At 50.4% G+C, this 18,784-nt stretch overlaps 1 protein-coding gene across 1 annotated transcript in view; it reads right to left on the bottom strand.

Moving 5' to 3' along the window:
* Positions 1-994: 994 nt before the first annotated feature.
* The window catches only part of CORO1A (coronin 1A), a 30,846-nt gene continuing 13,056 nt past the window's right edge, over positions 995-18,784 (bottom strand). Inside the window, exons 3-11 of the mRNA XM_040356168.1 lie at positions 13,061-13,183; positions 12,616-12,745; positions 10,625-10,806; positions 8,476-8,595; positions 7,473-7,577; positions 5,527-5,672; positions 3,662-3,719; positions 3,370-3,576; positions 995-1,784 (exon numbers count right to left, since the gene is read on the bottom strand). Coding sequence (XP_040212102.1) covers positions 1,686-1,784; positions 3,370-3,576; positions 3,662-3,719; positions 5,527-5,672; positions 7,473-7,577; positions 8,476-8,595; positions 10,625-10,806; positions 12,616-12,745; positions 13,061-13,183 — 1,170 coding nt within the window. The 3' untranslated portion in view covers positions 995-1,685. The remainder of the gene's footprint in view (positions 1,785-3,369; positions 3,577-3,661; positions 3,720-5,526; positions 5,673-7,472; positions 7,578-8,475; positions 8,596-10,624; positions 10,807-12,615; positions 12,746-13,060; positions 13,184-18,784) is intronic.

Raw genomic sequence — 18,784 nt, 5'->3', positions numbered from 1 at the left:
CATGTGACCTTCTTTGTGACCTTCTTTGAGACCTTCCCCCGTGTGACCTTCTTTGAGACTGCCCCCCTGTGTGACCTTCTTTGAGACCTTCCCACCTGTGTGACCTTCTTTGAGACCTTCCCCCGTGTGACCTTCTTTGAGACCTTCCCCCATGTGTGACCTTCTTTGTGACCTTCCCCCCCGTGTGACCTTCTTTGGGACCTTACCCCCTGTGTGACCTTCTTTGAGACCTTCCCTCGTGTGACCTTCTTTGAGACCTTCCCCCCCTGTGTGACCTTCTTTGAGACCTTCCCCCCCTGTGTGACCTTCTTTGTGACCTTCCCCCCCGTGTGACCTTCTTTGGGACCTTCCCCCCTGTGTGACCTTCTTTGAGACCTTCCCTCGTGTGACCTTCTTTGAGACCTTCCCCCCTTTGTGACCTTCTTTGAGACCTTCCCCCGTGTGACCTTCTTTGTGATCCTTCCCCCGTGTGACCTTCTTTGAGACCTTCCCCCGTGTGACCTTCGTTGTGAGCTTCCCCCTGTGTGACCTTCTTTGAGACCTTCCCCCGTGTGACCTTCTTTGTGAGCTTCCCCCCTGTGTGACTTTCCCTCGTGTGACCTTCTTTGAGACCGTCCCCCGTGTGACCTTCTTTGAGACCGTCCCCCGTGTGACCTTCTTTGAGACCTTCCCCCGTGTGACCTTCTTTGAGACCTTCCCCCCCCGTGTGACCTTCTTTGAGACTGCCCCCCTGTGTGATCTTCTTTGAGACCTTCCCCCCCCTTATGATCTTCTTTGAGACCTTCCCCCCCCATGTGACCTTCTTTGTGACCCTTCCCCTCCGTGTGACCTTCCCCCCCGTGTGACCTTCTTTATGACCCTTCCCCCGTGTGACCTTCTTTGTGAGCTTCCCCCGTGTGACCTTCTTTGTGAGCTTCCCCCTTGTGACCTTCTTTGTGAGCTTCCCCCATGTGACCTTCTTTGTGACCTCCCCCCTAAAGATTTGGCTTTACCATCCAAAGTAAAAACATTTTATTGGGCATTTTCTATCTCGGGTTCAGAACAGACAAGGAAACGTTTTATTGGGTGACACGAGATTCTGGACAGCGGAGTATTTACACCATCAGAGCTTTGGGGGAAATCTGCATTTAAAGTGGAGCTCCGGCCCGTCCAGGACAGAGTGGGGGAGGGGGGTTCTTATTCTTTTTATTCCTCCGCCTTCTCCCTGACACAGCAATAAAAACTCAGCCGGGACTCAAACCCCCCCACTCTATCCAGGACTAAAACATCGGATTTTGCTCCACTTTAAAGGGGCTTCCTGCATCCCCCCGAATTTCCCAGTACAGTGCTTGGGCCCCAAATAGCCACACATGTGAGGGGCCCACAAAGGGCTTTATTTATCCACGTCCCTGAAATAAGAACTGTCTGTGCTGCCACATATTTTTTTTAGTCCAGCGTGAAGCCAAGGTGCCCCCGGGGGTAACATTTTCATTCCAGACCCAGAGGGCCCATACTCATAGGAAAGGGGCCCATTTATCAAAACATCCATTGCCCATAGCAGCCAATGGAATTCTTTCAGGGCACTTAGGAAAACGAAGGAGAAAATGTAGTTCTGCAATACAGACAGTTTTTATTTCAGGCACTCTGATGGATGGGATTGGCAGTGTGGTCCTGCCAGTGATATGGGGGGAGGGGGGGGTCTGTAGCTATTTGGCTTCCTCCAGCTGTGCGATCCTCTTCTCTTGTTGTGCCACGGTCGCCTTCAGTTGTTTTATATCCTCCAAGAGATGCTCCAGGGTGAACTCCTGAGAACGAGAGAAATTCAGAATTATTCTCTAAACTAGCAAGACGCTTCTTCTTCCAAATGGATGCCGTTCACTTTAATATGAAGTTCACAACAGAAGCACTAAACCTATTAAAAACTGACCACACTAAGCGTAAGAGCACAGCCTGATCAGTTCTCTAGCTATGCTGGGAACTCAGGCTGCTCCCTTCCAATGATCAGACTTGTCCTGACTACCCCCTCCCCCTGCATAGCCATTCACTTGGCAGCTCAGTGTGCGCTGCTGTTTCTCTCTCCCCCCCCCCCATTCTATGCATTTCACCTTTAATACATAAAACTCATTAGCGTGAAAAACCTGGAGACTTTACAACTCTTTTTACTCGGCAGCACAGCGGCTGCGTTTGATGGGCACAGTGGCTGCGTTTGATGGGCACAGTGGCTGTGTTTGATGGGCACAGTGGCTGCAATTGATGGGCACAGTGGCAGCGTTTGATGTTCACATGGGCACAGTGGCTGCGCTTGATGGCACAGTGGCTGCAATTGATGGGCACAGTGGCTGCATTTGATGGGCACAGTGGCTGCAATTGATAGGCACAGTGGCTGTGTTTGATGGGCACAGTGGCTGCGTTTGGCACAGTGGCTGCAATTGATGGGCACAGTGGCTGCGTTGGATAGGCACAGTGGCTGCAATTGATGGGCACAGTGGCTGCATTTGATGGCACAATGGCTGCAATTGATGGGCACAGTGGCTGCATTTGATTTGCACAGTGGCTGTGTTTGATTGCACAGTGGCTGCGTTTGATGGGCACAGTGGCTGCAATTGATGGGCACAGTGGCTGCAATTGATGGGCACAGTGACTTCGTTTGATGGGCACAGTGGCTGCGTTTGATGGGCACAGTGACTGCGTTTGATGGGCACAGTGGCTGCGTTTGGGCACACAGTGGCTGCAATTGATGGGCACAGTGGCTGCAATTGATGTCTGTTTGGACCCCCCCGAAAAAAAAATTGCGCAGTAGCCGCCACTGACAACACCGGCAACCATATACACTCCGGTACACGATATTATGAGCGGACATTGTTGACCTGCCCGATACTAACCAACAACATGGCCGCCTCCGAGGCGGCGACAATTTTTCCCTCCTTAGCCACTGTTCTGTCAAAACAGCGAACTCTTCGTGTACCGGAGTGTATGCGCTTGCCAGCGTTGTGTCAAAACAGCAACTCGTCTAAATCTCCAATTACTGACGCTTTACAGCGCCCAGAAGTGACGCGATTGGAGATCTCGATGAATTGACTGAACCCCCGGCGTCTCTACACCCAAAGCCAACTGAAGAATCGGCTCGGCGGAGGACATCGCTGGGTCCCTGGACAGGTAAGTGTCCTTATATTAAAAGTCATGTATTTGTGGCGGCTGACGTTTAATTTTTTTGGGGGGGGGGGGGGGGGCTCCTCTTTAACTCAGCAGCTTAGTTTCCTCTTCCTAGCCGGTGCTCCCCCTCCCAGCAGTGACTCACCCTGTTCCCTCCACCCAGCAGGTACTCACTAGTTTTAATGCAAAGTTGACCTTACAAAGGCCTTAGGGGAGTCTTCCCATGTGACCACTTACCTCATGGGATGCCTGGCTGCGTTTGTGTAGACGGGTGCTGAGGATATTTTTGGTGACTTTGAGCTCTCTGCTCTTGCTGGGAGTGTACCCGTCCTTCAATGAGATGAGCAGGGGCCCGGCGTTCTTCCCCGACAACCATTCCTCCGCGGTGAGAGCGGCATCCGGGCCCGCAGTGTCCGGGTACAAGTCCTCCTGGAAGAGGTCCGACTGCAAGAGAGAGACATGACTGGTCACATGAGGACTGTGTGTGGCCCCTCTCTACCCATACCAAGGGGGTGGGGGCCCCTCTTACCTTCCTGGGCACCGTCATGCCGATCGGCTCACATTTCCTCTCGTGTAACTTGTAAAACCTAAAAAAAATAAAGAGCCAGCTGTAAGATCGGAGCTCAGAGAGGTGTGGCTGGCCATTGCTGATCGTCCAAAGCTGGCCATACACAATACTAGGGGTGCAACGGATCAAAAAACTCACGGTTCGGATCGTTCCTCGGATCAGGAGTCACGGATCGGATCATTTTTCGGATCGGCAAAAAAAGAAAAAATTCTCCCCCACTGTATCCACATCTCCCACCCCCCCTCCCCACTGTAATATCCACATCTCCCCCACTACAGTGGGGTGGATTCAGGTAGGGGCGCGCAATCTAACGGCGGCGCAGCATATCGTATTTACGCTACGCCGCCGTAACATACAGGAGAAAGTGCTGTATTCACGAAGCACTTGCTCCGTAAGTTGCGGCGGCGTAGCGTAAATGGGGCCGGCGTAAGCGCGCGTAATTCAAATGTGGAAGGGGGGGCGTGTTTTATGTAAATGTATGATGACCTGACGTGATTACGCCGTCCGTGTACATATCCCAGTGTGCATTGCTTAAAAGTACGGCGTAGCGACGTATTGGTTTCGACGTGAACGTAAATTACGTCCAGCGAACGACTTACGCAAACAACGTATATAATTCAAATTTCGAAGCGGGAACGACGTCCATACTTAGGAGGCGCAGCCAATGTTAATAGCAGGAGCAGCCTTACGTCGAAAAAGCCTTAACGCAAATGACGTAAAAAACGAACGCCGGGCGCACGTACGTTTTGTGAATCGGCGTATCTAGGAAATTAGCATATTCTACGCCGACAACAACGGAAGCGCCCCTAGCGGCCAAAGTGATATTGCACACAATTCTACGCCGCCGCAATCAAGTTACGTCGGTGGAGGAAGCCTATTTTTTCAGCGTAACTGCCTTTGAGAATCGGTGTAAGAAACGCCGACGTAAAGATTTGAAATTACGGCGGCGTATCTGGAGATACGCCGCCGTAACAGGTACCTGAATCTACCCCAGTGGCGTCACTAGGGTTGGTGTCACCCGGTGCAGAAAAAAATGGTGTCACCCCCCCCCCCCCTCCCACCAACTATAGTCCCCCCTCAGTAAAGAACCCCCTCGGTGCAGACACCCCCTTCTCGGTACAGACCCCCCCCCAGGTAGTACAGACTGACACCCCCAGTAGTATGACTCCCAGCTGTGTGTCCCACGAGTGCGGGCTCCTCCTCCTCTGTGGGTGTAAACAGAGAGGAGGGCCGCCTCCGGGTGTACCAAGATGGCCGCGGCTCCGGAGCTAAGCCGGAGTATGTAATATCCACATCTCCCCCACTACAGTGGCGTCACTAGGGTTGGTGTCACCAGGTGCAGAAAAAAATGGTGTCACCCCCCCCTCCCACCAACTATAGTCCCCCCTCAGTAAAGAACCCCCTCGGTGCAGACACCCCCCCTCTCGGTACAGACCCCCCCCCAGGTAGTACAGACAGACCCCCCCAGGTAGCACAGACAGACCCCCCCAGGTACGATGACTCCCAGCGGTGTGTCCCACGAGTGCGGGCTCCTCCTCTGTGGGTGTAAACAGAGAGGAGGGCCGCCGCCGGGTGTACCAAGATGGCCGCGGCTCTGGAGCTAAGCCGAAGCCGCGGCCATAACATTAGGAAAGGCCGCGGCTTCGGCCTAGCTCCGGAGCCGCGGCCATAACAAATTATTTTCGTTTCCATTGACTTCTATGGGGAAACTCGCTTTGATATGCGCGTGCTTTGGATTACGAGCATTCTCCTGGAACGGATTATGCGAGGTTCCGCTGTACTGGGAAGGCCGGTCTGATTCATTGCGATAACAAAAGGTTACTGACCTGGCGATCTCACACTTGCTGACCTCCAGGCCCCTCTTGGGCATGTAGCCCTGCCCCCGCTGAGACTCTTTACTGCTGTACAGCGACAGGTAATGAACGTACGGAGCCTCGTCCGTCACCTCGAAATACCGAATACTGCTGTCCCCCTGAGAGAGGAAAACAAATGTCACCGTTATATAAGGAAGGAGACACATACACCTCCCCCCCCCCCCCCCCCCCCGGAAAATAAGGATCCAATCATCACCTCCCCCCTGGGAAATAAGGATCCAATGATATCACTCCTTCATTACGATCAATATTCCCTCTCAGCAGGCTTTCAGACTTCCCTCTCTGATTGAATTCCACATTCACTTCTATTGAGTACACACTTTATGATGTGACATCCATGCAACTTCTCTCCCCCTCCCCCAGTCTCCCTTCATTAGTATTGTGCAGCTTGTCTCTGGAATTGAGCGCGTGCGCGGCTGACCGTCACTCAAGCTGCTTTATGTGGCTTTTAATAGCAAGGCTGTGTAGGGGGCTGGGACGCGCCACATTCTAATAGGGTACAAAGTAGGGATGCGCCAAAATATCCGCCGCCGAAAACAAGGTGCCAACAATGACATCTATGCAAAAATGCCCCCTAGTGACGTCAATGCAAAAATGCCCCCTAGTGACGTCAATGCAAAAACGCCCCCTAGTGACGTCAATGCAAAAACGCCCCCTAGTGACGTCAATGCAAAAATGCCCCCTAGTGACGTCAATGCAAAAATGCCCCCTAGTGACGTCAATGCAAAAATGCCCCCTAGTGACTTTAATGCAAAATTGTATCACACTGGCCCGGATTCAAAGAGATCTGCGCTCTATTTGCGGAGGCGCAGGGCAACGATTTTGCCCTGCGGCCCCGCAAATATTTTGCGCTGCCCTCGATTCACGGAGCAGTAGCTCCGTAAATTACGAGGGCGCGCCGGCAAAATTGCCCGGCGTAAGCGCGCGCAATGTAAATGATCCCGCCGGGGGCGGGAATCATTTAAATTAGGCGCGTTCCCGTGCCGATCGTAAAGCGCATGCGCCGTCGGGAAACTTTCCCGACGTGCATTGCGGCAAATGACGTCGCAAGGACGTCATTTGCTTCAAAGTGAACGTGAATGGCGTCCAGCGCCATTCACGTATCACTTACGCAAACGGCGTGAAATTCAATTTTCACGACGCGGGAACGGAGGGTATACTTTAGCATTGGCTGCCCCTACTATTAGAAGGGGCAGCCTTACGCTAAAGACGCCGTACGGAAACTCTGTAACTTGCGTACGCAGGGCCCCGCGCAACATTGTGAATCGGCGTTAGTATGCAATTTGCTTACTATACGCTGACCACAACGGGAGCGCCCCCCTAGCGGTCAACGCAAGAATGCAGCCTAAAATCTGCGTGGCATAAGAGCCTTATGCCACGCAGATTTTAGGCTGCAGTCGGCGTAACGAGTTCTCTGATTCAGGAGAACTCGTTACGCCGGCGCAAGTCAGCAATTGCGCTGCGTAACTATGGTTACGCAGGCGCAATTGCTTACTGAATCTGGGCCACTGTCTTCAATGCAAAAACGCCCCCTAGTGACTTTAATACAAAATTGCGTCCCATTGACTTCAATGCAAAAACGCCCCCTAGTGACTTGACTGTGAGAAAATACGGCACCTAAAATCTTCAATATGCAATTTTAAATTTTGACATGTTTGGTATCTATTTTCTCGACACAACATCCTTTTTAATGTTTAAAAGCTTTAACAGGTTAGCAGTTTTAAGTTAAAAGCGAGCTCTGGCGCTAGAATTATTGTTCTCACTCCGGCGTGAGTGGTGCGATCATCATTTACATATGTGTGTGCCGGACCTACGTGGATGTTTGTAAACGGGGGGGGGGGGAGGGGGGGTAAAAACCGCTGCTTTAAAAGGTAGAGTTTTCCTCCCAGGTCAGTTACCTTCCCGCACAGGTAGACGATGTTGGTGTCGGGGTCGAAGAACGGGATGAGGACCCCGCTGCTCATGTCCAGCTCCTGCAGGGTCAGCGGCTCGTCCAGGGACTTCTGTAGGGAGAAGGGTTCGGGTTAACGGAATGTCACAAAATTCTGGCAATGCCTAACTGGTGCTCCCCGGGGGGTGACTTTGCCGAGGCGATGATGTCATCAGTGTTCTCTACTTCCCCAGTCTCTGGGACTGGGCGCAATGGCCAGCCTCTCTTTCTCTCACCCCCCCCCCCTCTTGCTCTCGCCCCCTCTCTTTCTCTCGCCCCCCTCTCTTGCTCTCACGCCCCCCTCTCTTTCTCTCGCCCCCCTCTCTTTCTCTCACCCCCATCTCTTTCCCTCACCCCCATCTCTTTCCATCACCCCCATCTCTTTCTCTCACCCCCATCTCTTTCCCTCACCCCCGTCTCTTTCCATCACCCCCATCTCTTTCTCTCACCCCCATCTCTTTCCCTCACCCCCGTCTCTTTCCCTCACCCCCATCTCTTTCTCTCACCCCCTCTCTTTCCCTCACCCCCTCTCTTTCTCTCGCCCCCTCTCTCTCACCCCTCCTCTCGCTCTCACCCCCTCTCTTTCTCTCACCCCCTCTCTTTCTCTCATCCCCCTCTCTTGCTCTCACCCCCCCTCTTTCTCTCACCTCCCCCTCTTTCTCTCACCCCCTCTCTTTCTCTCACCCCCCTCTCTTTCTCTCACCCCCCTCTTTTTCTCTCACCCCCCTCTCTTTCTCTCACTTTTTCTCTCACCCCCCTCTCTTGCTCTCTTGCTCTCTCCCCCCTCTCTTGCTCTCTCTTTCTCTCATCCTGGAGGTGGAGCTCCAACAGGAAACGGTGGAGACATGAAGGGGTGGATCTTAAACAGGAAGGGGTGGGACAAGTTTAGATGGGGGGGGGGGGAGCGCTCGGTTTTAGTCTTGCCTAGGGCAGCACAAAACCAAAATACACCACTGCACGTGTCCACGTACCGTGTCCCAATAGGCCAACTGCCTCTCGCTCATTCTGCTGAATCCAGTGGTCAGGATCTTATCATCGGACACAAAGATGGCGCGGACCGGTCTGCTGCCCTCGTGGGGCTTATCCTTCTCCTGTAGAGACAAACACAATATGGGGATATGAGGCTCTTCTAGGTAAAGCTGACTCACTCACTCACAGCACAGCACCTCGCCACAGTACTCTTCTCAAGAGCCCTGATGCAAGCAGTGGGAGGAGTTATGCAAATGTCAAAGTGTCTTGATGGGTGGGTGCCAGTCTGGTGGAGTGGGGGTTTATCGGCAGGCTGCATTTACATAGGTTACGCCCACATGTGTCTCCATAATTGAAAGAACTGAAATCTAATGAATGAAAGGGGCCTGGGAAAATCAGGCTGGGAAGGAAAGAGCTAGTTGATGCTGGACGTCCTCCAGCCAGGAAATGAAGCGGGTTCTTAGTTTTGGTTGTGGACAGCCCCTTTAAAAAAAAACGATTTATTTTCTTGGTTTTATAATATTGGGTATTTTCCTTTTGAGTCACTAGGGGGCGCTGCAGGCTCGTGCCTTTCCCTGTTACCATACCCGTTTTGTTGAATAAAAGGTTTATAGATTTCCATAGCTTAAAGCGGAACTTCAGTCCTTTTCTCATCTTTCCATCTATTAAATCTTCTGCCCTTGATGTTGTTTTAACTCTCGTATCAAATATCCACTCCAGTTGTCAGGCGATGGTATCTGACCATGTGTGACACAGTTGAAAGGCTAACTAGTTTCGGGGGACATACCCCCTTCTTCAAACCCGAAGAAAGGGGTATGTCCCTCCGAAACACGTTAGCCTTACAGTTGTGTCACACATGGTCAGGTACCATCGCCTCATGGCTGGAGTTGATATTTGATACGCCTGTTCCCTACTTTTAGCCAGATTCACAAAGAGTTACGCCGGCGTATCAGTAGATACGCCGACGTAACTCTGAATCTGCGCCGTCGTAAGTTTAAGTGTATTCTCAAACTGAGATACACTTAAACCTATCTAAGATACGACGGCCTGCGCCGTCGTATCTTAGGGTGCAATTTTTCCGCTGGCCGCTAGGTGGCGCTTCCGTTGAGTTCGGCGTAGAATATGTAAATGACTAGATACGCCGTTTCGCGGCCGTACGTGCGCCCCCGTCGCAGTAAAGATACGCCGTTTACGTAAGGCGTTTTCCGGCGTAAAGTTATTCCAACAAATAGCTGGCCTAGTCAATGTTAAGTATGGCCGTCGTTCCCGCGTCGAAATTTGAATAATTTACGTTGTTTGCGTAAGTCGTCCGTGAATGGGGCTGGACGTCATTTACGTTCACGTCGAAACCAATACGTTGTTGCGGCGTACTTTGGAGCAATGCACACTGGGATATGTCCACGGACGGCGCATGCGCCGTTCGTAAAAAAAACGTCAATCACGTCAGGGCAACAATCATTTCCATAAAACACGCCCCCCCCCCATCCTCATTTGAATTAGGCGCGCTTACGCCGGCCCCATTTACGCTACGCCGCCGTAAGTTAGGAGGCAAGTGCTTTGTGAATACAGCACTTGCCTCTCTGACTTAAGGCGGCGTAGCGTAAATACGATACGCCGCCTTAAAGATGCGGCGCCCTACCTGAATCTAGCTATATGTTTGTAATTGACATTTAGATGGTTTCTGACCATGTGTGACACAGCTATAAGGCTAACGTGTTTCGGGGGACATACCGCCTTCTTCAAACCCGAAGAAAGGGGTATGTCCCTCAGAAACACGTTAGCCTTATAGCTGTGTCACACATGTTCAGATACCATCGCCTGGAGTTGATATTTGATACGCTTGTTCCCTACTATGTTTGTAATTGACATTTAGATCCAATAGACATTTTTGCTGGTGATGCACTAGGCCAGTGATGGCGAACTTCGGCACCCCAGATGTTTTGGAACTACATTTCCCATGATGCTCAACTACACTAGTTGAGCATCATGGGAAATGTAGTTCCAAAACATCTGGGGTGCCAAGGCTTGCCTATCACTGCACTAGGCGTTTGCGCCCTCACACTTTACATTTTAATCATGCCATGAGGGTACCTTTATGTAAAACGAGACCCGATTGGCTGCCTATGATGTCATCGGCACAATTTGACGTACCGCTACAATGGTTCCGGCTCTGGGCTCAATGACCCGAATCTTCTTGTCTTTACATGAGGTGCAGATGAGACTGCCGTCCTGGTTCCAGGCCACGCTGTATATGAGGTCCGTGTGCGTCTCATCTATGCAGATGACCGATTGCCCGCACCCCACGTCCCAGATCAGGATGACGTTGTCACAGCCTGTGAAGAGAAGAGCAAAGATTTAAACAAGTCAGTGTTGCTGGGATCGGTATGGATCGAACGGCCTTTCCTGGAGAACGGGATGCTTCAGTCTCCTTCTAGCTTATTAGGTTTGAAATTACTCAATCTAATATAGGCAGTGGCGGCTGGTGCTCAAAATTTTTGGGGGGGCGCAAACAAACTGAAAAAAAAAAAAAACATCAAACGCAGCCACTGTAACCATCAATTTCTGCCAGTATGCTGCCAGTTTGCCCCATCAAATGCCGCCAGTGTGCTGCCAGTTTGCCCCATCAAATGCCGCCAGTGTGCTGCCAGCTTGCCCCATCAAATGCCGTCAGTGTGCTGCCAGTTTGCCCCATCAAATGCTGCCAGTTTGCCCCATCAAATTCCACCAGTGTGCTGCCAGCTTGCCCCATCAAATGCCACCAGTGTGCTGCCAGCTTGCCCCATCAAATGCCGCCAGTGTGCTGCCAGCTTGCCCCATCAAATGCCGTCAGTGTGCTGCCACCTTCCCCCATCAAATGCCACCAGTGTGCTGCCAGTTTGCCCCATCAAATACTGCCAGTATGCCCCATCAAATGCCGCCAGTGTGCTGCCAGTTTGCCCCATCAAATGCCGCCAGTGTGCTGCCAGCTTGCCCCATCAAATGCCGCCAGTGTGCTGCCAGTTTGCCCCATCAATTGGCTCCAGTGTGCTGCTAGTATGCCCCATCAAATGCCGCCAGTGTGCTGCTAGTTTGCTCCATCAATTGCCGCCAGTTTCCTGCCAGTTTACCCCTACAAATGCTTCCATTGTGCTGCTAGTATGCCCCATCAAATGCCTCCAGTGTGCTGCTAGTATGCCCCATCAAATGCTGCCAGTGTGCTGCTAGTATGCCCTATCAAATGCCGCCAGTGTGCTGCCAGTTTGCCCCATCAATTGCCGCCAGTTTCCTGCCAGTTTACCCCATCAAATGCTTCCATTGTGCTGCTAGTATGCCCCATTAAATGCCGCCAGTGTGCTGCTAGTGTGCCTCATCAATTGCCGCCAGTGTGCTGCTAGTTTGCCCCATCAAATGCCGCCAGTGTGCTGCTAGTATGCCCCATCAAATGCCGCCAGTGTGCTGCTAGTTTGCCCCATCAATTGCCGCCAGTGTGCTGCTAGTTTGCCCAATCAAATGCAGCCAGTGTGCTGCTAGTATGCCCCATCAAATGCCGCCAGTGTGCTGCTAGTATGCCCCATCCAATGCCGCCAGTATATTGCTAGTTTGCCCCATCAATTGCCGCCAGTGTGCTGCTAGTATGCCCCATCAATTGTCGCCAGTGTGCTGCCAGTATGCCCCATCAAATGCCGCCAGTGTGCTGCTAGTATGCCCCATCAAATGCAGCCAGTGTGCTGCTAGTTTGCCCAATCAAATGCAGCCAGTGTGCTGCCAGTTTTCCCCATCAAATGGCGCCAGTGTGCTGCTAGTATGCCCCATCAAATGCCGCCAGTGTGCCCCCCGCCCGGCACTCACCTGTCTCAGGTCAACGCTGTCCTCGATGTCTTCTCCCTTCTCCCCTTATCTTCCGCCTTCTGCTATGACACAGTGATGCTGTGATTGGACGCCTGATAGGCGATCGCGACATTTAATCGCCGCTTTTGTCCTCCAGGCCCAAAAAGAGCAGCAGCTTGGGCCGGACGCGGACCGCGGGCCGCCATTTAGTGGTGCCCGGCATAGGATAGTGATACTCTCATGCCTGCTAACAACTCGCCCCCTCTCACACTCCGCCCTGGGCACCCGCCCCTCCCGCCCACCTCTTGTACCGGTTCTGGTTTCTTGGTCCTTACCTGCACTCAGCAATATATTCTGGGCGGTCGGGTGCCAGAGGACAATTCCCACCCGCTTTGTGTGCCCTTCCAAGGTGACGATGGGTTCTGTGAGTGAGCGGGTCAGACCTCCATCCGGGATCTCCCACACCTGGAAGACAGAAGGGGATATTTGTTCCGGTGAACACACAAGATAAGGCGATGAATCAGTACAGTGACTGCACATTGCTGTTCCTCTCTCTGAGTGCAGATGGACAATATCCTGCCCATAAACTGCCCCCTACCATCCCTGATTGAGACAATTTCCTGCCCATAAATTGCCCCCTACCATCCCTGATTGGGGCCATTTAGTGGGCAATAAAGTGTGCTTCCAACCAAATGCTAAATATCCTTGCAATAGGGATAACCATTACAGAGGGCCCCCCCCCCCCCCCAAATGTGACCTCCTCCATGCCCCAGATCTTACCATGACGCTGCAGTCTTCTGAGCCGCTGGCAATGACATTGTCGTTGTGGGGGCACCAATCAATGTCCAGCACTGCGGCCGTGTGACCGCAGACCACGGGCTGTGACTTATCCAGACGACCGGTCTGCCGAGAGAAAACACAAGGGTGGCATTACAAATTATTTTCAATTTCATATGATTATATATATCAATGTAAGGGGACCCTTTTCCGCTAATTCCCAATGTAAGGGGACCCTTTTCCACTGATCAGTAATGTAAGGGGGACCGTTGTTGTCCGAAAGTCCGATCGTGCTTTATTCCTCCTCATTTCTTGTGTTGGTGACACCCATTCCCCACCATTTTCTACGTGGTGACACCCATTCCCCACCATTTTCTACGTGGTGACACCCATTCCCCACCATTTTTTACGGGGTGACACCCGTTCCCCACCATATCTTATGTTGGTGACACCCATTCCCCACCATATCTTATGTTGGTGACACCCTTTCCCCACCATTTTTTACATGGTGACACCCATTCCCCACCATTTTTTACGTGGTGACACCCATTCCCCACCATTTTTTACGTGGTGACACCCGTTCCCCACCATTTTTTACGTGGTGACACCCATTCCCCACCATTTTTTACGTGGTGACACCCATTCCCCACCATTTTTTACGTGGTGACACCCATTCCCCACCATTTTTTACGTGGTGACACCCGTTCCCCACCATTTTTTACGTGGTGACACCCGTTCCCCACCATTTTTTACGTGGTGACACCCATTCCCCACCATTTTTTACGTGGTGACACCCGTTCCCCACCATTTTTTACGTGGTGACACCCGTTCCCCACCATTTTTTACGTGGTGACACCCGTTCCCCACCATTTTTTACGTGGTGACACCCGTTCCTCACCATATCTTATGTTGGTGACACCCGTTCCCCACCATTTTTTACATGGTGACACCCGTTCCCCACCATTTTTTACATGGTGACACCCGTTCCCCACCATTTTTTACATGGTGACACCCGTTCCCCACCATTTTTTACGTGGTGACACCCGTTCTCCACCATTTTTTACGTGGCGACACCCATCATTTCTTGCATTGATGACACTAATTCCCTATACATTCTTGTCTTGGTGACACCTTTTCCCCCTCATTTTATGAAAACAGAACTTGTTGCTGGTCACAAACATTTCAATTTCTAGCATTTACTTATTTTTACAGTCGTCTGTTCTTTGCTCACAACATCTTCACAATAACGTTTCTCGTTTTTAAAATATTTTTATTTTTTATGAAACTGATGGATAGGGAAATTCTCATATGATCACCACACAAAGAAAGATGGTTGGACGTGGACACATTACAGATGCCAATCGAAAGCGGACATTACGAGCGCACAACGCACATTACGATTGGATCAAACAGAACATCCGATCAGTACAGTGCCGGCCCAAGACATTGTGCTGCCTGGGACCAAGAATGAAATGCCCCCAGAAAAAAAATCACGCCAACCAAAAGGCCCCCACATTCATTATTTTATATCATGATAACTAAAGGGGACCCGTCATGTCTCTATACATGTATAAAGGAGTATAAAGAGGACCTGTCATGGCTCTATAAATGTATATAGGAGTATAAAGAGGACCTGTCATGGCTCTATACATGTATATAGGAGTATAAAGAGGACCTGTCATGGCTCTATACATGTATAAAGGAGTATAACGAGGGCCTGTCATGGCTCTATAGATGTATAAAGGAGTATAACGAGGGCCTGTCATGGCTCTTTACATGTATAGGTGTATAAAAGGACCTGCCATGGGCTCTATACATGTATCCAGGAGTATAAAGGGACCTGTGAATTGCCGGCGGCCACAATGTCTTTTGTGCAAACTAATCAATGTACGCTAATTGTGTTTTTTTTGGTACCAAAAATATGTAGAAAAATACATATTGGCCTAAACTGAAGAAAATTGTTTATTTTTCTAAATTTTGGGGATATTTATTATAGCAAAAAGTTAAAGAATATATATATTTATAGCACAAAAAATAAAAACCGCAGAGGTGATCAAATATCACCAAAAGAAAGCTCTATTTGTGGGGAAAAAAGGACAGCACTTTTATTTGGGTAGCGGAGCTGGCGGAACGGGCTGGCGGGCATCAGTATGCTGCCCCCCTAAAAGTGCTGCCTGGTACCCATGGTACCACCCAGTCCCATCATAGGGCCGGCCCTGGATCAGTAATCCTATGATGTGACCACACCTGAGCGGACATGCTTTAATCTCTAAGCAATAAACTTTTTCAGAAATAATTTCATAAAATAGGAGCGGAAGGAAAAAATCTGCGCCCAATCAGATCGCTCGTTTCCTCTCGCCCAGTCGCGGCTCGGAGATATTTGAATCTTGAGGCCTTGCTGCAGTTTTTATAGATCTTTCCGGCAGTTGTGCAACACCCTATAGGGGAAGTGTGAGGGGCCCGGGCCTGCGATAGAAGTGCGATGTTGTCACATGCGAGTTTCACGCTGGCTCTGCCCCTTCATTATAGAAGGTAACGCGGCAGAAAACTTACATCACCAAATAAGGACATGACTACAGTGTGGAGTCACACTTCCCTTATTACAGAAACACACTGAGATCTGCTGATAACGATGCCGCACACAGATAGAAAGAAAAAAAGCGCGCTACGCCGGAAAATAAAACAAAAATTACACCTTGTGAAAGAGATCCGAGTGTCATCTGTCACCAACTTTCACACATGCGAGCAGAATGCGACAAATATGACTTGTATTACTTTGCTGTGCGGCCCATTACATGAAATGAGAGAGAACGGGTGTCACCCAGACCTACAGTATAATGAGGGTGTACGGGTGTCACAGGACATATAATGAGGGTGTACGGGTGTCACAGGACATATAATGAGGGTGTACGGGTGTCACAGGACATATAATGAGGGTGTACGGGTGTCACAGGACATATAATGAGGGTGTACGGGTGTCACCAGGATATATAATGAGGGTGTACGGGTGTCACCAGGATATATAATGAGGGTGTACGGGTGTCACAGGACATATAATGAGGGTGTACGGGGGTCACAGGACATATAATGAGGGTGTACGGGTGTCACAGGACATATAATGAGGGTGTACGGGTGTCACCAGGACATATAATGAGGGTGTACGGGTGTCACAGGACATATAATGAGGGTGTACGGGTGTCACCAGGACATATAATGAGGGTGTACGGGTGTCACAGGACATATAATGAGAGTGTACGGGTGTCACAGGACATATAATGAGGGTGTATGGGTGTCACAGGACATATAATGAGGGTGTACGGGTGTCACAGGACATATAATGAGGGTGTACGGGTGTCACAGGACATATAATGAGGGTGTACGGGTGTCACAGGACATATAATGAGGGTGTACGGGTGTCACAGGACATATAATGAGGGTGTACGGGTGTCACAGGACATATAATGAGGGTGTACGGGTGTCACCAGGACATATAATGAGGGTGTACGGGTGTCACAGGACATATAATGAGGGTGTACGGGTGTCACAGGACATATAATGAGGGTGTACGGGTGTCACAGAACATATAATGAGGGTGTACGGGTGTCACAGGACATATAATGAGGGTGTACGGGTGTCACCAGGACATATAATGAGGGTGTACGGGTGTCACCAGGACATATAATGAGGGTGTACGGGTGTCACCAGGACATATAATGAGGGTGTACGGGTGTCACCAGGACATATAATGAGGGTGTACGGGTGTCACCAGGACATATAATGAGGGGGTACGGGTGTCACAGGACATATAATGAGGGTGTACGGGTGTCACAGGACATATAATGAGGGTGTACGGGTGTCACAGGACATATAATGAGGGTGTACGGGTGTCACCAGGACATATAATGAGGGTGTACGGGTGTCACCAGGACATATAATGAGGGGGTACGGGTGTCACAGGACATATAATGAGGGTGTACGGGTGTCACAGGACATATAATGAGGGTGTACGGGTGTCACAAGACATATAATGAGGGTGTACGGGTGTCACCAGGACATATAATGAGAAAAGACAAGAAATGAGCAGGAACTGGTGACACTGGAAATGAAATAAGGGGGTACAGGTGTCCCCAGGACTAGAAATGAGGGGGAATGGGTGTCACCAGAACAGGAAGATATAGCTGTGTATACATTTTTGATACTTGTGGTTGCATTTTTGGGATTTTGGTGAAGAAAAGAAGTCAAAATAACAGTTCCCTTTATGCGTCCTCACTCCTCAAACTGTTTACTTCAAGCGGCTTTTGCATTCCCATACAAGTCTACAGGAATACAAAACCCAATTGAGGCAGCTCAGAAGCAGATCAGAAGCAGCTCAGAAGCAGATCAGAAGCAGCTCAGAAGCAGATCAGAAGCAGCTCAGAAGCAGATCAGAAGCAGCTCAGAAGCAGATCAGAAGCAGCTCAGAAGCAGCTCAGAAGCAGCTCAGAAGCAGCTCAGAAGCAGCTCAGAAGCAGATCAGAAGCAGCTCAGAAGCAGATCAGAAGCAGCTCAGAAGCAGATCAGAAGCAGCTCAGAAGCAGATCAGAAGCAGCTCAGAAGCAGCTCAGAAGCAGATCAGAAGCAGCTCAGAAGCAGATCAGAAGCAGCTCAGAAGCAGATCAGAAGCAGCTCAGAAGCAGATCAGAAGCAGATCAGAAGCAGCTCAGAAGCAGATCAGAAGCAGATCAGAAGCAGCTCAGAAGCAGATCAGAAGCAGCTCAGAAGCAGATCAGAAGCAGCTCAGAAGCAGATCAGAAGCAGATCAGAAGCAGCTCAGAAGCAGATCAGAAGCAGCTCAGAAGCAGCTCAGAAGCAGATCAGAAGCAGCTCAGAAGCAGATCAGAAGCAGATCAGAAGCAGATCAGAAGCAGCTCAGAAGCAGATCAGAAGCAGCTCAGAAGCAGATCAGAAGCAGCTCAGAAGCAGATCAGAAGCAGCTCAGAAGCAGATCAGAAGCAGCTCAGAAGCAGATCAGAAGCAGCTCAGAAGCAGATCAGAAGCAGCTCAGAAGCAGCTCAGAAGCCGGTCAACTCCAAATGAGATACGCCTGTCAATGAATTCTGAATAATCTTAGAGAAATCTATCTCAAGCCGATGTCAGACTAATGCCATCCACACAAGCACACAGCCCAATGACACAGACCCCAAATATACCTACAGACCAATCCAGCTCTGCATTGGGCAAGATCTGCCAACTGAAAGACTGGGTTCACTTTAGAGGGCGTCTTCCTAAAAACAGGCAGCAATCTATGTTCTGGCCTCCAATGGCCAACAGTAGTCTACTAGAATAGATTTTTTTTTCCAATGGTTTGCCCACCCAGGGGATGTCAGCCATGGTTGGAGGCTTTTGCAGACATACAGACGTCTCCTGATTGGCCTAAACTTGGCTAGTTCCTGACGGCAGCTTGTCTCTAAGATTCCTGGTGTGACCTTGGCCAGTTCCCGACCACGGTTTTTCTCTGCCGATTCCCAGCTTGACCTCGGCTAGACCCTGACTATAGTTTGCCAGTGTGGAAAACATGGAAATCGATGGACAGCCGCACTCCGGATAAACTTGAGAAAGTTGTCTTTATTGATAAAAGTAAGACATGTACATCCAAAGATACAGTCACATAATGGGACATCCGACGCGTTTCGCACACAGTTAGTGCTTAGTCGTGACTAAGCACTAACTGTGTGCGAAACGTCGGAT

The sequence above is a fragment of the Rana temporaria genome, chromosome 6, assembly GCF_905171775.1.
Source record: "Rana temporaria chromosome 6, aRanTem1.1, whole genome shotgun sequence".
Classification (NCBI taxonomy): domain Eukaryota; kingdom Metazoa; phylum Chordata; class Amphibia; order Anura; family Ranidae; genus Rana; species Rana temporaria.
This window is presented reverse-complemented; position numbering and strand designations above follow the sequence as displayed.